The following is a 19,733-nucleotide window of genomic DNA, read 5'->3' as shown; positions in this document are numbered from 1 at the left end:
GTGTTTTACTGCTTAATTTCATCCATTTCAATACCACCTTCCTGAGGTAGGTTATAGCAGTGGCATACTTGCTGTACATGTGGGGTAGCCAAGGGCATTGGACTTGTCCCAGGTCATTCAGATAACAGCAGCAGAGCTGAAGCAGATAACATTCGTGTTCCACTTCCCCTTGGTGTAGTATATCCGATGGTATAATTGGAATGTTATTGCCCGGAGCTGGAGGAAACCATAATAGGCCAATAATGTACCACAGGAGGGAGAAAAGCAGGAAAAAGGAAATCTAAACCGGAGGGGCTGGACAATGTGGAAAGTATTTCTAATGATTAGCTCACAACCAGAGCATTTCAGTGACCACTTTTCAGGTGTGGCGTGTTTGACAGAGTTGTTTTTAAAAGATCCCATCAGCATCCTGAAGTGCTGATGACAGAACAGCACCAGAGACATGGCAAAGGGTTTGTGATCTCGCCACGGAGAATTACACCAAGAGCAGTGGGGGGGTCATTTCTCTGGCGTGATTAAAGGCTGAGGACCACATCAGAGCATTAGACTGATGGGCACGGGTAGCCTCATGTTAGTAAAATTAAAACATTGTGGTTTTGCCACTGAATGGTTCAAGTTAGAGAAGTCACTGGTGGTTATTTGTTTGAATCAGAGAATCCCAGACTGGTTTGGGTTGGAAGGGACCTTAAAGCTCATCCAGCTCGAACCCCCTGCCACGGGCAGGGACACCTTCCACTACAGCAGGTTGCTCCAAGCCCCTGCATCCAACCTGGCCTTGAACACTGCCAGGGATGGGGCAGCCACAGCTTCTCTGGGAAAAGTCTGTGCCAGCGCCTCAGCACCCTCACAGGGAAGAGCTTCTGCCTTATTTCTAACCTGAATCTCCCCCTTGAGTTCAGCTCCTTGTGCGTTCTTGTGCACTCTGCAAACCATTTTGATAAAACAGTTGCAATAGGTTGATGTCTGCTCAGAAGAAACCCTTGGAAAGAGCAGCTTGACAGAAGGGACTTGAGAAATGTGCAATCCAGATGTTAGAAAAATTATTGTGCAAAGCAGAAAAAGGACCGCTTGAAATGTTTTGCTGTGTTTTAACTTATTTCCGTTTGCTCTTAACTTTGTTAGACAAAGACAGATAAAGCAAGTGACTTTCCCTGTCTATTGATCCAGGATTGAAATGGCATTGTGGCACTTCTAATGTATCCTCTTAGCAATATTTATTTACCCTTGTCTCTCCCTCCCAGCCCTGGCTGCAGTGGAGCTGCTGGATAAGGAGTGATGCATTTACACCAGCTCTTCTGCTGAATGACTTCTTTCAGATGGTGGTCAAGACAACATGCAGCCTTTGCGTGATGCCAAACCGAATGAGGCTTTTTCTTGCTCCCTTAGAAAAGCAAAAGCTCAGAACAAACTGCTCTGTCAGTAGTGGCTGCAAAGATAAATCTGTTGTGTACACGTCTGGCATGCAGCAATGTCACTTGTTTTCCATGTTCTTAGCATGGAAAGCAGGTCACTTGCTGAAGTATTTGATACTTCATTCAAAAACAAGATCGATGTGAAACTGTAGGAAGAGGCCTGCAAAGAATATTCTGGAGCATAGGTACTTTATGCAAAGTGATTAAATATATGTTAACGTTACTTGTTACACCATGCTCAAAAGCTTGAAGTTCTAAAGCTGCTCCATTACTGGCATTAAAACTAGTGTTAGTGTAATTACTCATCACCACAGCTCTGCACTGCTGAGCACTCTGCTCACCCGCCTGGGTACAAACCAGGGTGTGATGGCACTCGAGGCGTTGGAAGAACAGGGGGAAAAGGAAAGGAAATAACCTGGTCTTCTAAATACATTCCCCAGCTCTCAACAGTACCAAATAGCTTTTGAGCTGGCATTTAATTGCAGCTTGCCCTGGGTGAGTTTTCTTGTCTATTCGTTGTTGAGCTTCAAGGATTCACAAGTCCTTGTACTTTGGTCTGTTCACAGTTTGTTTCAGAGGCCGGTCGTTTGTTGGTGTGTTTGACCAATCTACCTGTAATGCTGGCAGGAGGAAGAGTTCTGGGTCTGAGTCTTGCGTGAGGATACAACCAGATTCCTGTTAACCTGGGAATTCTTGGCAGCTCTCCCAGACTCTCATCCCGATGCCTGCAGGTTCTTCAGGCACCACGTGCAGATCGGTTAAGCAGAAGATGGATCTGTTGCATTATATAGAAAGACAAACACATGTGGGATGTGCTTTTGATTAAGCAAATAAAGTTTAAACATTTATCAGGGGAATATTTTCCTTAGAGAAACTTCAGCATTTTGTTTCAATGGACTTATTTAAAAAAAATATTTGTATTACATTTTTACTAAGTAGAATGATGTTTAAAGATAGATAAGGTGCAGCTTTGGCATTAAGAACATGTAATTTGAAGCAGATCACCTGGCAATATGACTGAGACAAATAAGAGAAACCAAAGTGTTCATGTAAGGTGGTGGAAGGTACATGGTTTGCATTTAGAGCTCTGAGAAGACAGCTGCTGCACTGAAGAATATCAGTCTGATGCTGCTGTTCGGCCTTTCCTTCTTTGGAAGTCCACACAGTAGAAGTTCATCCCCTGCAGTCAACTGAAACAGTGGATATATAGAATTTGTGTATTGAAGTAGCCACCCCTGTCCTGTTGCACATGAACTGTCTTAACTTTCTGTAAAGTAGTTTTAATAAATGTGAGGCAATCAGTCAAAGAGTTCACCTGAATGGCTCAGAAGATGTTTCTTCAGAAGGCATTTAGCACTGCAGCTGTAAAACACAAGTGTGTTTATCTAGCTTCCCTAGAGATTACTCCTCAAACTGTTTCATGGTTTTAAATAATATTATGCATGTAATTAATTAATAAAAGGGTAGGAAATAAAAGCTCTCTGCAAGGGAAAAATACTCAATTGAAGTGTATAGTGAACAGAAACTTGAGATTTGAAATTAAATGGAAGACAATCATCCAGGCACTCTGGGAAAGATGCTGAAATCTACAGGCACTGAGGAGGGTTTTGCAGAGTACTGTACCTCATTCCACAGAGGAAACACGATGTGCACGAAAGGAGTAAACGTAGGTGTAGTGAGTAAGTCTCCAGTTCAAGGGAACTATTAATATGGGCTCAAATTTAAACATGGGAGAAGCCTGGCTGATATAACAGGGACCATAAGTGAAGTATTGAATTGGCACTCTAACTGCCATGTAGGAGCAGAGAGGTGATAGTTGGGAAGATCCTCTGACCCTCAGGCAAGGCTCCACATGTCGTGGTGTTGAGCTCAGAGGTTCCTACCAGCCCCTTTCTCCAGCTGGTTGGGTGCCCCTCTCTGCCACCGTATCTGCTGCTTTTACTAATCTGGCGTAACCTGCAGACCTGCTATGGATGCTCTGTCCTGTCATCCAGGTCACTGGATAACGCTGCTCGTTGCCCAGGCTGCCAGTTCATCTTCACCCCATTCACCAGCCAGCCCACCCCACATCCCACCACTGAGACTTGGCTTTCCTAATTCCACCTCTGCATGCCTGGATGGTGTTTCTATATCTCGTTTGGTTGGCCATTTTGGTGTCTGGTTTTGCTTCCTTTACCCTGGCTGTGCTTAAGCCAGGTCAGGAGTTCCCAGTTCAGCCCAGCTGCCTGCTTGCTGTGCCCATTGGTTTTCTTGCATGTGGGAAAACGGATCATTCTGGGTTAGGGAGCAGTTTGTCCCTAAAGATCAGCAACCTCTCCTGATCTCAGTGCCTGTGAGGGCAGCCGTCCATGGGATTGTATGTGTCCTGCAACTATGCTCAAGTTTCTTTTCCTGTACTTCAGTGTCTTGTTATGCCAGATGTCTGTTCAGTTTCCTTAGGATCTTAAATTTGTGCCACCTGAGGGTCCTTTCAGCTCAGGATGCTGCTGACTATTGGATCTCTATTCATGAATATCCAGTGTATAGGAGTGTCTCTCCTGTGGGTCATCCAGCACTGGCATCAGGAAGTCATTCACAACACACTGCAGTGGTCCCTGCATGCAGGTGGTGTAGGCTGGTGTAAGGTTATAGTGAGAAGTGTGCTGATATAAGTGCTGGTAACTTCAGCTAGAACCTTTTCTGCCCCAAGCTGCTACTGTTGCTCCTCGGTACATTGTGGTGTACCACTGCACGAGGGGTGAAATATTGTCATCTGTGACAACAGGGTAATCCCTGGAGGCAGAGGCCCTGTCTGACTCTGGAAGAAGAGCTAAAACATGGTGTATTTCTGTAAGAAATCTAATTAGGGGAACATAAAAATAGTTCAGATTTTGCAGTGAATGTGAAATGGTGTTGTGCATTGTTGGGAGGGGGGTGCTGGGGAAGACTGTGAGTTGTGATCTGTGGCTCTTACGGTGTGGCAAGGATAATTAAGAAGATGTACTTGAGTACTTGTCTTTGATCTGTATTTTCAGTACCACAATATGTATGTTCCTGGCTCTGGGAGTCTTGCAGAGTCCTGCAAAGATACAGGTATTGAAGTAAAAAGTCTTGATTTTAGTATGAAAGCAAGAAGAAACATGCAATTGGAATGTAATTAAACTAGTGATTGTATTTACACCAGGACTTGCTGAGGAGTGAAACTCTCCCAGTTGACAGGATGGGAAGAGGTCTGAGAGAGGACATAAAACAGGAATGAGAGCTTTGGGAAAGGTGGAAGATGCGATGGAGGATGTCCCTGTGGAGCTGGGCCTTGTTTGTGGGGGTCATTGGTTGGTCCCAAGAAGTAGGCCCTTGTCTTTGTGGATTGTGTACAGCAGTGCTTCGTATGAAACAACAAGTGTCTCACACTTCTACCACATACTTTTATTACGTTGTGCAAATCTGGGAACAGCAAATGATTTGTTCTACCATGGTCAAGAAATCAAAATGAAAAAATGAGAGTTCTGCCAGTTCAACACCTGTGGTGAGATGCTGCGCTGGTTGACAATGGGGGGTTTTACAATTTAAAGCTAGGTGGGTGTTGTAAGACTTTTCCATGCAGCCAAGACATTCTCAGTACGTCTGCCTGAAGGATTGGTTGTTCAGATTAACATGTTCTGCTTTAGCCAGCACTTTTTGTGTGCAGTTTTCTCCTTGTCTATCAAGACATATGTTCTGGTGGTGCATTAGGTGGAGATGCTGCAGCTCTCAGCAAAAGCTGTACTAGCCTTGAACTTCTTCCTGGAGAAAACCTGAGGTCTTTTAGTTTATGTAAATGAATGTATTTGGCAGCATAGATTCCCATGTGGAAAAGGGCACCAGGTGGCTTAAGCTTGGTAAGTAGTTAAGAATACAGAAAAATTCAGGGTATTCTGAGCTTTAGGGTTTTGTTACTAATTGTGCTTCCTGTAATACTCTGTGTAATTGGGGTCCAGCTGCTCAGAATATTACTGTTAGATTTACCGGATGGATTACTTTAATAGGATTTGGAGAAGAGCTATTTGTACCCTACAACTCGTGCCTGTTAACTTGCAACCTTTTAATGCAATAATCCCAGAGATTTATCCTGTCTTTAACATGGTAATACAGGAAGATGTACATGACTTGCCACAAAAAAAGTTTGTAAAGTCGTCATCTAATCTAAAGCAAGAGTTGTTTCTGCTTGTTAATGTCTTTGTAAAATGAGGTAATACATGTTAGGAGAGGGAGGAAAAGCATTAATGGAGAGGAAACGGTGCCCTTGGTGGAATTGAAGGAGAAAGTATTTCTGCTGCTGTGCCAAATTTGTCACCATACCTTACCATTGTCAGCAGCAGCACCCAAACAGTTACCATGTGAAGTGACTTCAGTGTTTAACTGCACGACCTGGATGAGTTTGCAATTCTTAAATGAATTGTGGCTATTTGTCTGTCTTTATGATTGAGATTAGTATAACTGAATTCTGCATGGTAATGAAATAGAGCATTGGGTCTGGATGTGTTTTTGAATAAATAATATGAGTTGGGTGGTTTTTTTGGGGTATTACATCTGCTTTACAAGGAAATGGGAATTGTTTGCCGCTGGTACGTGCTCTGATGAGGTCATATTGTATCCTCAGTCTTCACCCTTCCCTTTCCCTTGCCACTTCCATTACAGTGGAGATCTGGTCTGCTTGCTCGACAGTGACGTGTCCTTTAATATCTCCCATTAGTTTCCAGTAGTACCTTTGCCTGCATGTCAGCCTTCAGTTTAATGGCCTTTTTTGTGTGTGTTCATTTTCTTTTGTTTCCCATCGTGGTTTTGTTTATTTCTTTTGTGTTCTTTTTCTGTTTTCTTTTTTTAAACCGTGGTGATGTTTGCCCTTCATATTCCCCAATGTTTGCACATGACAAGATGTTGCCATCCCAACATTACCTCCCACTTCACTGACCAGTGCCACTAATGACCATCTAGCACCAGCGACAACAGGACCACTGCCTTCAGCCCCGCGGGACGTTGTGGCCACCCTCGTCTCCACTCGCTTCATCCGGCTGACGTGGCGGACGCCTGTATCTGACCCTCAAGGAGACAACCTCACCTATTCAATCTTCTACACCAAGGAAGGTATAAACAGGTAAAGATCTCAGCGTGGCTCGTGCTCTTTCATTGCTGCTCTTCACGCTAGCTTTGCTTAGAAGCACTATAAACCTTGAGTTCTCAATGCTCCAAGTCTGATGGGCGGCGGAGGTGAGGGGGTTGTGTTTTCTTCCCTCCTGCACCCTGGTTAAACAAAGTGCGTGATTTGCTTTGTCGCTGCGTATACATAGTCATAGAGGCAATGCTTGTGCATGGTTTTGGTTGACTGCAAACATTTGCTACCTGCTTTTAGTAGTCTGCTTAGACACTAAGAGCGAGCATAGACCGTTACGCCTCTTCAGGAACCCTGCCACTGCTGTAAATGCCATCCACCACAGGCCCAGAAACACCCTCCAGATACACTGTGTGCTACTGAGAGCAAGAGGTCACTTCATGCTTTAAAGCTCTGGACATAAAGTCTGATTCTAGAGAGAACCATGGGGTTGGTGTTGATTAAATGTTGAGTATCTCCCAAGTCATCCCTGTCAATAGAAATGCCATGAATGCGAGGCATGTGTGAATTTGTGACATATTATCCCAATGGTTTAGTTCAGTCAACCCCTTTTTCTTACTGACAGGCTCTACTGCTCAGAATTACAGTTTCAAATTGGTGTGATAGGATTTTAAAGAAGTTAGACCTAACAGTCATTTGGGCAATGCTTAATTGTAGATTAGCTTGTTGATCAGATTCATTAGTCAAGAGAAAAATATCATCTACTTGCTGACTAAAGTGTGAGACTCAAAGTTAAAAAAGTAACTTGAAGAGAATACAAAACTCACCACTACTTGCAGTGAATTGCCACTTTCTTAATTCAGTGGCCAGACACCTTGCCCAGGCTCATGGCAATTAATTGAGGCAATGAGTAAAATTTTCTTTGCTTCACAAATGTTGCTTTGCTACTTCCTTACTTAGGTAATACTCAGTTGTCCTGGAGATACTATAAGTGAAACGGGAAAGAAATGTGGGATCTTGCCAGCCATTGTTGCTTCTTGCTGCTCCTCCTCCACGTCCCTGGTTGTAAACTGGTTGTAACCCACTGGGTTTTTAGAAAGTAATTTGCTGGAGAAGGCTCCCTTCCTCTCTGTCCTGCTTTGGAGGAAGCACAACACATCCCCTTCCATTCCATACAAGACTATAGAAATCCAGCAAATACTCCTCTTGTGCCAAAAGCATGTGCAGAACAAAGGGTAAGAGGAATCTGATAATCTGTGGTGCATAAATCAGGAGATTATAGGACAACCTGCAGAAAATGCTGTTTCCAGTTCTTGCAGAGCAGCCCTGCGGGCTTGGGTTCATGGGCTCCACAGAACCTTACACAGCAGAGCACTTAACCTGGTGCTTAGATGGAAGCAGGTGGTTCCATTGCCTTCAATGAGATCTGTGTTTGCTTGAGTGTCCTTCTGGATCAGGGTTCAGAGCAGGCTCTGGAAGCCTTTTATTAGCACATACTCACTATTTTCTCAACTTCTTCGCTCCTTTGCTTTTGGGGAGGTTTTTTTGTTAGACAGTTGGTATCACACATTGCACAGATACAAACCCACTCTGAAATCCAGCCTTTCAACCTGCATTTAGACAATAAGAACAGTAAAATAGTTTTAAAAAGGGGGAAAAATCTGTTTAGCATGTTGCTGTTATATGGTACTTGTTGACCTTATGGAAACATTGGTTGGGTATTAAATTCAGGTGATCATCACACACATCTAAGCAGTTGGAAATCAGAAAATTTGGAAGTGAAGCTTCCATAACTTTGGATGTGCAACCCTTTTTTCTTTCTCAGCACTATAAAACACTGCTTAAATGATGGCTTTTTAGTCCTTGAATTATATATGATCCTATATCTTTTATGGTTTTAAGTGCATATGTACCATCTCCTCATACCATTATATTTTTGCCTACACATACCACTTTGATTCTGTGCATTACTGGAGCCTTTTAGTAGCTGAAGTGTTGTCTCTGCCTCACTTGTGTTTGAGCAGCGATCAGACTTAAGTATTCACCTCACAAGCGTGTCAAGGTCCCTCTGGATGGCATCCCTTCCCTCCAGCATATCAACCGAACCACGCAGCTTGGTGTCATCGGCAAACTTGCTGAGGGCGCACTCAATCCCACTGTCCATGTCACCAACAAAGATGTTGAACAAGACAGGTCCCAACACCGATCCCTGAGGGACACCCTCGTTACTGTTTTCCAACTGGACATTGAGCCGTTGACCACAACTAAGGATGCTGGGGAGGGACTCTTCATTAGGGACTGTAGTGGTAGGACAAGGGGTGATGGGTTCAAACTTAAACAGGGGAAGTTTAGATTGGATATAAGGAAGAAGTTCTTTACTGTGAGGGTAGTAAGACACTGGAATGGGTTGCCCAAGGAAGTTGTGAATGCTCCATCCCTGGCAGTGTTCAAGGCCAGGTTGGACAGAGCCTTGGGCGACATGGTTTAGTGTGAGGTGTCCCTGCCTGTGGCAGGGGGTTGGAACTAGATGATCTTAAGGTCCTTTCCAACCCTAACTATTCTCTGATTCTAAGATTGATTTCTTTACCTTTTAAATCAGGCTTGTGAAAACTGAGAAAATTACATCTAACATGGAATGGGTTAGCTGGATACCATGACATCTGTAACCCTTCTTAAAGGGCTGGAGAGAGTCATCTTCATATTGTGAATTATACGAACACTTAAATCCCAGCAGTATCTGTATATATATATACAGCATAGAATCACAGAATGGTTTGGGTTGGAAGGGACCTTAAAGCTCATCCAGTTCCAACCCCCTGTCACAGGCAGAGACATCATCTACTAGGCCAGGTTGCTCCAAGCCCCCATATATATGAGGCATGTGGTTCCTCAGGTACCAGCTGCCTCAGTCACTGCTGATTTACATTCCTTTTCTTTTTTCCTGTTCAGTGAAAGGAGACACACACAGAAACATGGAGGGTGTTCCTTAACTTTGCTCTTTGGACTTACAAAACACTGGCAGAGGCTGCCCAGAGAAGCTGTGGCTGCCCCATCCCTGGCAGTGTTCAAGGCCAGGTTGGACACAGGGGCTTGGAGCAACCTGCTCTAGTGGAAGGTGTCCCTGCCCATGGCAGGGGGTTGGAACTTCGATGAGCTTTCAACCCCTTTCAACCCAAACCATCCTGTGGTTCTATGATTTAGAGGACTGTGAGATGACAGGAACATGGTTTCCCTCATAATCATGGGCTGATCCTGCAAAAGGCTCTTCCTTCACTGCATGTCGGCTTTATGCCATAAACTGCTTCAGCTGCCAAGAGGTACCCTCTGCCCAGAGAAATTTCATATTTCATGTTTTAAACCCCATGTCTGCTTGCAGAAAACTGTTGGCCTGAGTTGAATGTTCCAGAAGATTTGTAAGAGCACCAACAAACAAGGAATTACAGCTAAAATGTGAATGCTGCCAAGTGGTTGCTTCTGGCACTTTGGAAATGATTAAAGCTGAGTTTGATAGTGAGTAGTGTCTGCTGAGGGGTGAGAATGAAAGTCTGCAGGATGTGGAGGCTGCTCTTAACAGAGAAACTGAAACTCTTCATGGCAGAGGAACATTTCAAAGCATGGACATCAGCTGTAAGGTGGCTGGTTCCTGGTGGTTTCACTGGCTACAGAATGTCATCAGCAGGTGACATATCTTCACCTTGGCTTGATGACTTCAGGGTGGCTTTTATTGAGGCAATTACATGGATGTCTCTTGGCTTTATTGTCACACTTCTGGAAGGACTGAAGTAATCTGATCAGAGGGAAATTACTGAATCCTTATAGATTGTATAGTCACTCAGTTATTTCATCCAAACTGAAGAGGGTTCCCCTGAAAAGGGTCTGGAAATTCAGATGCGTAGGGGGCCAAGGGAAGTTTAATTCTCTGAAGCTTTAGACAAGCACTGAGCAGAACAACTCCAAACTGTCAAGACTTGGACAAAAAGAAAAGAAATAGCTAGCACATGGCCAGTACAAGAGGGCAGATTACACCATGGGTGTGAGGTAGCCCAGCAATATTAAAGCCATGGTTCAACGTAGTGTGCTTCAAACACAGAACATGGAGTATAACTGTATAATCACCCTGTCACAGTGTCTCTGAGAGCTCCCTGGCAGGCTCTCAGCTGGCATGGCTGCACAGACAATCCTCCCTTGCAGTAATTCCCTGAAGGTTCATTTTTATATCCAAGTGTAACTTGAAACTTCGCATTGCCAGATTTTGTTTCTGGTTTTGAACTGGAGGCTTTTTCCCTTTGGTACTTGAGAGTGATTTTAAACCTTAATTCTAGTTTACAAAGCTCTTTAATTGGGGATTAAACTGGAATAAGTTAGAATAGTCATAATGTTCCGTCTGGTAATGGAGTTATTCATACAGACCATCTGGTTTGGTACCTATTATGCCTACCTAAACACATCCGAGCTCATAAAAGGTGCTCACGGCTGCCTGTGAAAGGACAGGAATGAGAGATTCATGCAGCATTTAATTAATCTGCCCATATTTTGAACATCCTCTTGTGCAGGGAGGCTGCAGTTCCTCCTTAGTGCCCCAAATTGCAACACATTGACGTGTCTTTAGTTTCTTCATGAATGTTGTCTTTCCATTAAAATAATTTTCATTTTGGGATAATTTTAAATAATACCCTTGGATTGCCAATGGGGTTTTCTGGGGAAAAATCAGTGAGTGCATTTACACTGGAGGCAGCAAATGCAAGATACTTTGCATGTCAGTGGGAGGTGAATGTTACAGCGCAGCTGTGAATCAGCTGGCGCTTACTCGGGGTGTTCAAATACCATAATTGCATCTCAGGCACTTCTTAAATGAAACAGTTGAAAATTCGTTTTCAAGCAAACCCTTTGCCCTGGTTAGAACTGGGAAAGCGAAGGAAAATGTTTCTCTCTTTCCCTGCCCCCAGTGCCAGTCTGTGCTGGGAATGGTATTTCGTTAGTGTGGGTTTTTCTTCCTTCTTGCAAAAACTACTTTATAAATATGAAAAGAAGTCTTTTGTAGAAGTTGTACTTCAAATGTGTCATGATGATGATGCTCATTTAATGATGGAAAGGACTACAAATCTGACCTAAATTAAGCTTTTTATGCAGTGCCATTTTAGCTCAACTTTCAGGAAGGAGAACATTCTAGAAACTGTGTTTTAATAGCTCTTTAGTTACTGTAAGTGTAGTTTCCCTCTGTATAGACAGGGTGTAACAGTGCAGAAACAAACAGGGAGTTCATCATGTTTTCACCCAAGTTATGGTAAATCAACCGGACCAGTTGATTTAGAAAGAAATAAATTAAAAATGGGGCTTTTGGCATCATATTTCCATGATCTAAACTAAAGCATCGTGGCTGGAATGTAGCGAAGGAGAGACTGTGGAATGACTTTGCCTGGGCTTCTGCATTAAAAATGATTTAATTGCAGCTAACGGTCGGGATGAGAATCGTCTGCCCTCTGCTGTAGCGTAAAACGAAGTCTAGCAGACAAAAGGGAAAGAATTGCATTCAGAGCAGGCACGTTTTCCCTTTATGTTCTCAATGGGGAAGGGTTTGATTTCTTCTTCAATAACACTGGTTTTACTTGTATTTACAGGGGTAGGGAGCTGCTGTTCAAGGGAGGCCGGTACGGAGATGTCATCACCCAGCTGCAGCTCTGTGCGTGTTCACGTGGCAGCAGCAGTGTCTGGGAAATAAAGGCTGTAGTTAGTTAATGATTAATCTTTTAATCTTCCCCTCAAGCCTGAGCTCGATAAGAGCCGATGGAGTGTCCTGAGCTGTGTTGGGTGCAAGGCCATGGTGCTTCCACAACACGAGCATCAACCACTGCTGAGGGGTGGCTTCTGCTCCCACCTCAGACTGACCGAGCAGCGGAGCTGCCTCTTGTCCCACTGCTTGTGTGGGAAGAGCAGAAAGGCCACAGCTGTCTGTGCACGTTGGAGCCTGTGGATATTTGTAAATCATCTAAATATTAGGGAGGAACTAAGTGAAGTTTGGAGGTCGCAGGATGCAGTGAAACAGCTTCTTTGAAAAATGCACAAAAAGCAGCCCCACAATATTAATTGTGGGGCATTATTAATGCCTTCAGCCTCACCCGACTGTGTGTGCACTCCTGAAATATCTTTTCTTCTGGCTTCAGACTAGTAGGAGAAACTGTCACTGAATTACCATGTGCTGTTATGAGAATAACAAAGAAACTACTCTGAGTTTTGTGATGTTGAGTATAACTTATTCTTTTAGTTCAGTGCATCTTTATTTTCTGAAGAGAAGTTACAAAATCAGAAACTGTCACATGTAATTTTGACATATTCTTGTTTTATTGTCTAGTCATTGCCATATAAATAACCTCCTCATTAACTCATTAGATATATTCAAACAGGATACATCTTAGGAGCAACTATTCCTTTATTTACTCCCCAAAACCCCTCTTACTAATCATTGATGGTTGGTGTGCCCAACCCTTTTGTTTCCCAAAGGGAACGTGTCGAAAATACAAGTCGTCCTGGAGAGACACAAGTGATGATCCAAAACCTGATGCCAGAAACAGTTTATGTGTTTCGAGTTGTGGCTCAGAACAAGCATGGCCCTGGGGAGAGCTCAGCACCACTGAAAGTGGCAACACAGCCTGAGGGTATGCTCTAAATATCTGGAGTCTTCCTGACTTTGGGATTGATGTGGTGGTGGTTTCTCATTCATGATGTTTCCCTGAATAAGTAGGTACTCTTAAAAGTTGTATTTGCAACCATCAACTTGCAGACCATAGTTTCAAACTGATTTTCCAAGTTGATGAGCTTTCATGATTTATTCTCACCATTAAGAAGAACTGGTAAGAAATTCCCTGTTAAATTATGTAAACTTTCTGTTATAAGAAGAATGTTTTTAAATGGTCATTAACTGAAAAAGGGGAAAAAAGGAAAACTTTAAACAAACATGAAGTCTGTCATTCTTTAGAATCGTTCAGGATAAATGGAATCCTGGGAGCAGGATCTCCTTCAGAAATTGGGTCCCACCTTTACACGGCCCAATGAATCTATGTGAAACGTGGAAAAATACACATCTTTTTACCTTAACTGGTAGTGGAGTTGATGCTAAAATGATTAGCTACTGCAAATGGTGATGGTTCAGCTCGGTGACAAGCAGTTTCACACTTGTGTTTCAGTTCAGCTTCCTGGTCCAGCACCCAACATCCGAGCGTTGGCCACTTCCCCCACCTCCGTTACTGTGACCTGGGAAACGCCGCTGTCTGGCAATGGTGAAATCCAGAACTACAAACTCTACCACATGGAGAAGGGGCAGGACACTGAGCAGGTACAGAGCCCAGCTCTTCCTGTGTGATGTATAATGCTGGGAACAGCCTTTTTCCTTTTATTACATTTTTGCCTTAAACTCCTAAAAGCACCTAGTGTTCATCTTCCTGATAGACTGAATCCTTTAGCCTAAACCAAGGAAATATTTAAAATGAAAAATCCAGCATGAAATGTCTTGGAATTAAACTTACTTAGATACTCACCAGCATTGAGTAGCTTTTTGGGGAAGTCCATCATATCATGAGAGGAGAATGCAAATAATGATGAAAACCATCATCCTTCTAGTTCAAACAGTATAAAGGATGCTTACAGTTTCATAGTAAAATAGTTTAACTCCTGATTTTTAGCATGATCCTTATTCTGAACTGTTCTTACTACTTGAGATCTTTGGTTTGCTGATGGATATTTTGATAGTGTGGAGCATCTTATTGATTAAATTGTCTTACGGTTCTACTGGAAGGATCCAGTATGTTCTGTAGAAGTACAGGCTGCCACCTGAGAATAAACACAGCTTTGGGAGGATTAATCCCAGTCATTTAATTTCCTTCTGATAGCATATGAGGATGATTCCAGCTTTAAAAAGCTGCGGGAAGACTTTTTTTGTTAGTTTTCAAAATAAGTTTTTACATGTTTTTAAATAGGAATGTTGTACTCCTCAGGTAAAATGACCTCTTCTACTCCTGCATCCCACTATTGAACACATAGTAAGAATTGTTACTAGCAGGCAGATTTGCCAGGTGACTTCAAGAATTGCTTTATTCAAGCTCGTAAGGCATGTATAATAGTGGCAGACCTGATTCTGACCTTGTGTGTGTGCTTCCTTATGAACAGGATGTTGATGTAGCAGGACTCTCCTACACCATTAACGGGTTAAAGAAATACACCGAGTACAGTTTCCGTGTGGTAGCTTACAACAAGCATGGCCCCGGTGTCTCCACCCAGGATGTTGTTGTGCGAACACTGTCAGACGGTAAGCTGCTTTATTCCAGGTCTTTTTCTTTACAGGAATTATCCAGTCGTTTCCTTTAAGTGAATTTTTAACCAGGCTTTGTTCATTGTTGCCCTGTTTTATTAAAAAGGTGCTTATTGCATATGGCCATACATGGTTCCAAGTTCCCCCGGAGGCTTTCCAAATTGGGTGAAGGAAAATTACTGTATGTGCAAAAGTGCCAGGTGTTCCGCTTAGGAAACAACGGTGTCCTTCATTTCAACATCAGGAGCTTATTTCATGGGTTATTGAGTGTACAAAGTATGAAGAGCAGACAGAAAACCAACTATATTGAATGCAGCGACTCCAAATTATCTGTCAGGTTCTGCAATATTTTTACACACAAGCAGAGTTCTGCTTTTGGAGTGTTTAATTTAATTGTTGTCATATGGGAAGAAGTTGTGTGTCTTTGTTTAGACACATATACTATTAAATCCATTTCATACAATAATGAAAGAGAAAGTGGTAACAGTGTGTTCTATGAAGCAAATAAAGAGGTGATATGAGCAACTTATAGGTCTGTGGTCAACTGTGGAATGATCTGTGTTCCTGTTAACTTTTATGGGTAAGTTTATCCCTGTATGAGAACAGTCAGTGCAAAAGCAAGCCTAGCCTGGAATCCTCTCGCCAGGAGTGACCAAAACCAGAAGAGATGAGCAGAGAGCAGTGTTGTCCCAAATTCTCTGTGCCTGAGTTTGTTTCTGGGGGGCTTCCTGACCCTGCAGTGGTTTCTGTGTATTTACTAATTCAGTTGCTCTTGTATGAAACCCTTTCGGCATGCTCTCTAACCGATGTCAGCTTTTATCATCCACAACATCAAACGGACAGAGATCTGCCAATGAACTTACTGTGAAAATTGCCCGTTTGTCTGTTCCAAACCTGCTTGTATTTTAGCGTCCACCAGCCCTCTCTGTCCTGCTCCTCATTTCATAGACCTTTGCCGTGTTCTCCCTCATCCCTCTCTTTCCCAGATTCCGAAGTCACAGACATGGTTAGCCATTCCTTCCCTGGAGCCATTTCAACCTCCAGTGTCCTTTCCTGACTTATTCCACGGTTTCTTTTCCCCTTTGCTTTTAAAAGAGGGGACTAAAATTGTATCAAAGATGCAAGTGTGTAATGACGAGCATTTGCCTGTTTCTTGTCTCATTCTGAGCACTGAGTTTGCTCAGAATTTTGGGAGTAGACAGATCTTGGTGGAATTGGTCTGCTTAGAGCTATTGTTTTGCATGTAGAGGTAGGTTTTTTTTTTTCCCCATGTGTGTAACTTTATCTACTCTGAACTTCATCTGTCTCTTTAATATCCAGGCACTAAATGCCCTGAGGTCTTTCTGCAGTTCTTTACCATCAGACCTTGTCTGCACTTACCTCGGTCACCTCACTGCTCATCCCCCTTTCATCACTTCCAGTACCTTCCATAGTGCACCTCCACAGGTCATCACGTTCTCCCCTTTTCTTTCCTTTCTTTGAACCAGTTGTTTGCTCAGGCAAGGACTTCTATCCCCTTCCCAAAGAGCTCTCCAGCAGGTTTGCAGTGCAGAATTTCCCTGTAAAAAGTGATAAATATGTATTATTACTCCATACATCTGTGAATTTCACACCTTATTGTAGCTTCAGTTTGCCTGCTACAGGTTTCTGACTTATTACTTGAAGTTTCTCAAATGGAACCCCTTTTAAATACCACATTGAATTTGCCACTTCGCAGTATCAAGGTAACTTGTGAGAGGTTACAGATTTGTCACGCAACCATTCTGTTCCCAAGTTCCTTGTGGAATCCTGGATGGATAGCAGCTAACCCTGGCCACACGCTGCTGCTCCCTATGTCTGACTCTTCTGTAATCCCTTGTACTGACATTTCTGTTTGAGAGATCCTGCAAGTCCCTTTTAAAGAGTATTACGGAGCCTCTCCTCTTCCTTTCACTCAGTACAAACACAAAAGATAGGTGTGTGGCCTTATCTTTTCCTTTTTCTGTCATACCCTGACCATTCACTAATTCTACAATTTCTCTAAAGGGCTTCCAGCTCCTTAGTTGTTTGAAGAAGAATGTGTTATTACTTGTAATGTCATTGTCAAGTTTTCCTGAAGTTCTTTCTGGCCCAACTTCAGTTTTCACATTTAACGTACAGAAATATCTTTTCTAAAGCTTTCCAAAGGATGTCATCTTGCTGCTTACAATCTTACAACCCTGCTGCTTAACCGTGCTGCTCTCCCCCTTCCATCTCTCAAATCCTTCCAGATGAATGATGCACGTTTTCTTCTGTGTTTCCTTTCTGTGGTGTCTGTAAGCACTCTCCATGTCTCCTGCAGGGATTTCTTTCTGACCTTCGTTTAGGTTCTCTTTAACAAGCTTCCTCATTCTTGTGCAGGTTTTTGCTCCTGATCTGTTACAGTGGTTCGTTGCAGGATAGCCCTTTAGGTATTACAATGTGAACCACAGTTTATGTGCTGCTTGTAAGCATCACCTCTCTTCTCATCGTCCTCCCAATCTATGGGAAGCAATTGTGTGTTACAGCTAGAAATGTAATTCCTGCATCACACCCTGAGCGAGGACATTGTCCTTATGGGTCATCACAGCTCTCTGAACCATCAGCATGTTGTGGTCCTCCGGCCTGGGTGGTCACCTATGTACAATGTACCAGACAAGGTCAGGCCTTTCCTGTCAAAGCGTGGACTATCATAGAATAGCTAGGGTTGGAAAGGATCTTAACCATAGAACATCCATTTCGTTTGTTGGCTTGGTTAAACTCTTCATCTGGTCCAGGTCTAAGCTTACCTTGACATAAAATGAGCTGTGAACATGGCGAGATGCGTGTATATGAATACACCTACGTGCATGTATCCTTTCCTGTGTCCGGCTGATTGTCCTTCTCTCACCACATTTGCAATATAGATGTTAATCACTTCTTGGGAAACTTGAGTCTTTTCTTAAGGTTGCTCTGAAAGTAGGCACCAACCATGTAAAACAAACAGCAAAAAAACTTCGTTTTCTCCTCTTAACTCGTGTTGCTTTTTAAAGGCCATTGCACTTAATCCCTCATCTGGTCGGTTCAGACTCTGCTCACTTGGCAAGAGAAAAGGAAAACCAGATGCTTGTTGTATCCCTTTTAGCTGTGGGATAGTGGAAGAGGGGTATTTAGAATCCTAGAACAGTTAGGGTTGGAAAGGACCTTAAGATCATATAGTTCCAACCCCCCTACCATGGGCAGGGACACCTTGCACTAAACCATGTCACCCAAGACTCCATCCAACCTGGCCTTGAACACTGCCATAGACGGAGCATTCACACCTTCCTTGGGCAACCCGTTCCAGTGCCTCACCACCCTCACAGTAAAGAACTTCTTCCTTATAGCTAACCTAAACTTCCCCTGTTTAAGTTTGAACCTATCACCCCTTGTCCTATCGCTACAGTCCCTCATGAAGAGTCCCTCCCCAGCATCCTTGTGTTTATTTAACCACACCCCAGTGTACCTTTCACTTTCTGCACTCAGGAGTGTTTTCCTAGGTATTGTTGTAGCTGGGGTGAGTTGTTTGGGAAATACGTAATTCAGACTGGAACAGCCTTTACCCTGTTGAGCTACTTCGCAGTCCTTGTACTTTGCTGGAGCCTCAGGGACCCTTATCTCTGCCTTTGAGGTAATCTTGGGAGTCTGAAGTGCTGTGACAGGATTCCCGTGCTCTCAGGTTCCCTCTCACCTTGCCTTTTGTCTAACAGAGTTACACTGTTGTGACCAGCAAGTTGCTACAGCTAGCAAAGAACTAACAGTGTCCAAGTTTAAAAGCAGAAACTGCCTTTGTGATGTGCTTTACTCTTCAGTAACACGGGGATGGGTTGACCCTGAGGTTTTCCTGTTACAGAAAATCATGATCACAGAATCCACAGCTGGAATTTTAAATGGGGGTTCTCTGAATCAAGCATGAATATTAAAGATTTGATTTTGAACAGTACAGAATGTGATCTCTTTTCTTAGAGTTTATGGGAAGTACCTTTAAATAGAAGCCATTTTTTGTTTAGATACCTTTAGTAAATAAAGACCTGAACAAGAAGTGAGTTTGTTCTTGGACATAAGGATACATAAATCTCTAAGCCAGTCACTGCATGTCATAAAGTACCTCTGGTTGTATTTTGTAGTTATTTTATACAGTGTCTTAAACCAGAATGGTTTGTACTTTCATAATGATTGATAGCAGAGAGCAGTTGTGTATGAAAATACAGCACTTGATACAGTATATGGCAAGTTTGGAGTTGTAATTCCATGAATGTTTCTAGTCCCCAGTGCTCCGCCACAGAATCTGACGCTGGAGGTCCGCAATTCCAAGGTAAGATGGGGAGAATCTCCTGTTTGTAAGCGGTAAATAAAAGGTTGGCAGGTCTTAGATTGGCCAAATCTGGGGCCTTTTTTTCTACTGTGCTGCTTTTCAGCTATCCGTATGGGAGAATATCTGAACGTGGTGCTTGAAGCCCTAGAAACTCCAATCCCATTGTGGGTTGTATGTCATGGAACGCAGTGAAGACCGTGACAATGCACCAAGGCACGGAGGCTAATTATGGAATAGGTTTCATCAGGCACAAAGGCCAGAAGCACCACGGCTCAAACATGTTCCTGTTGATTAACTATTGCTTAACGTTGTAGTGTTCTGGGCATTTTAAAGAGAAAATTCTACACTTGGTCATTATGACTTTGGTGATTCTTTAAAAAGCCTTTTCTGAAAACTCTTTTCCAGATATCTTCTTTACCACCTGTATGACTAAAAATAAATAACTTCATGCACATAAACTACAGGTCAGGTAACTTGTACCCTTTAGAGAAAATACCAGTTCTTAATGATAGATCCTCAAGTAAACCCTATCTTAAGATAACCTGAAGGAAATGAAGGGGAAACCCAAGGGGGCTGTTTGTATCAGAAGGTCTAACAGGATTGAATGCTTTGAGGTGAACT

The 19,733-nt window shown here is 43.0% G+C and overlaps 1 protein-coding gene across 17 annotated transcripts in view; it reads left to right on the top strand.

The window, feature by feature from the left end:
- NEO1 (neogenin 1) overlaps window positions 1-19,733 on the top strand; it is a 193,360-nt gene that overhangs the window by 137,901 nt on the left and 35,726 nt on the right. For 11 of the 17 annotated variants that reach the window (XM_032920170.1, XM_030497320.1, XM_030497324.1 and 8 more), the window contains exons 8-12: window positions 6,306-6,525; window positions 12,979-13,133; window positions 13,662-13,810; window positions 14,641-14,779; window positions 19,063-19,112. In XM_032920170.1, the coding sequence (XP_032776061.1) occupies window positions 6,306-6,525; window positions 12,979-13,133; window positions 13,662-13,810; window positions 14,641-14,779; window positions 19,063-19,112 (713 nt within the window). The remainder of the gene's footprint in view (window positions 1-6,305; window positions 6,526-12,978; window positions 13,134-13,661; window positions 13,811-14,640; window positions 14,780-19,062; window positions 19,113-19,733) is intronic. The other 6 variants (XM_030497329.1, XM_030497327.1, XM_030497328.1 and 3 more) reach the window with 1 other exon arrangement.

This window comes from Strigops habroptila, chromosome 9, assembly GCF_004027225.2.
Source record: "Strigops habroptila isolate Jane chromosome 9, bStrHab1.2.pri, whole genome shotgun sequence".
NCBI classification, from domain to species: Eukaryota; Metazoa; Chordata; class Aves; order Psittaciformes; family Psittacidae; genus Strigops; species Strigops habroptila.
Note: the sequence above shows the minus strand (reverse complement) of the source record. Positions and strands in the feature narration are given on the sequence as shown.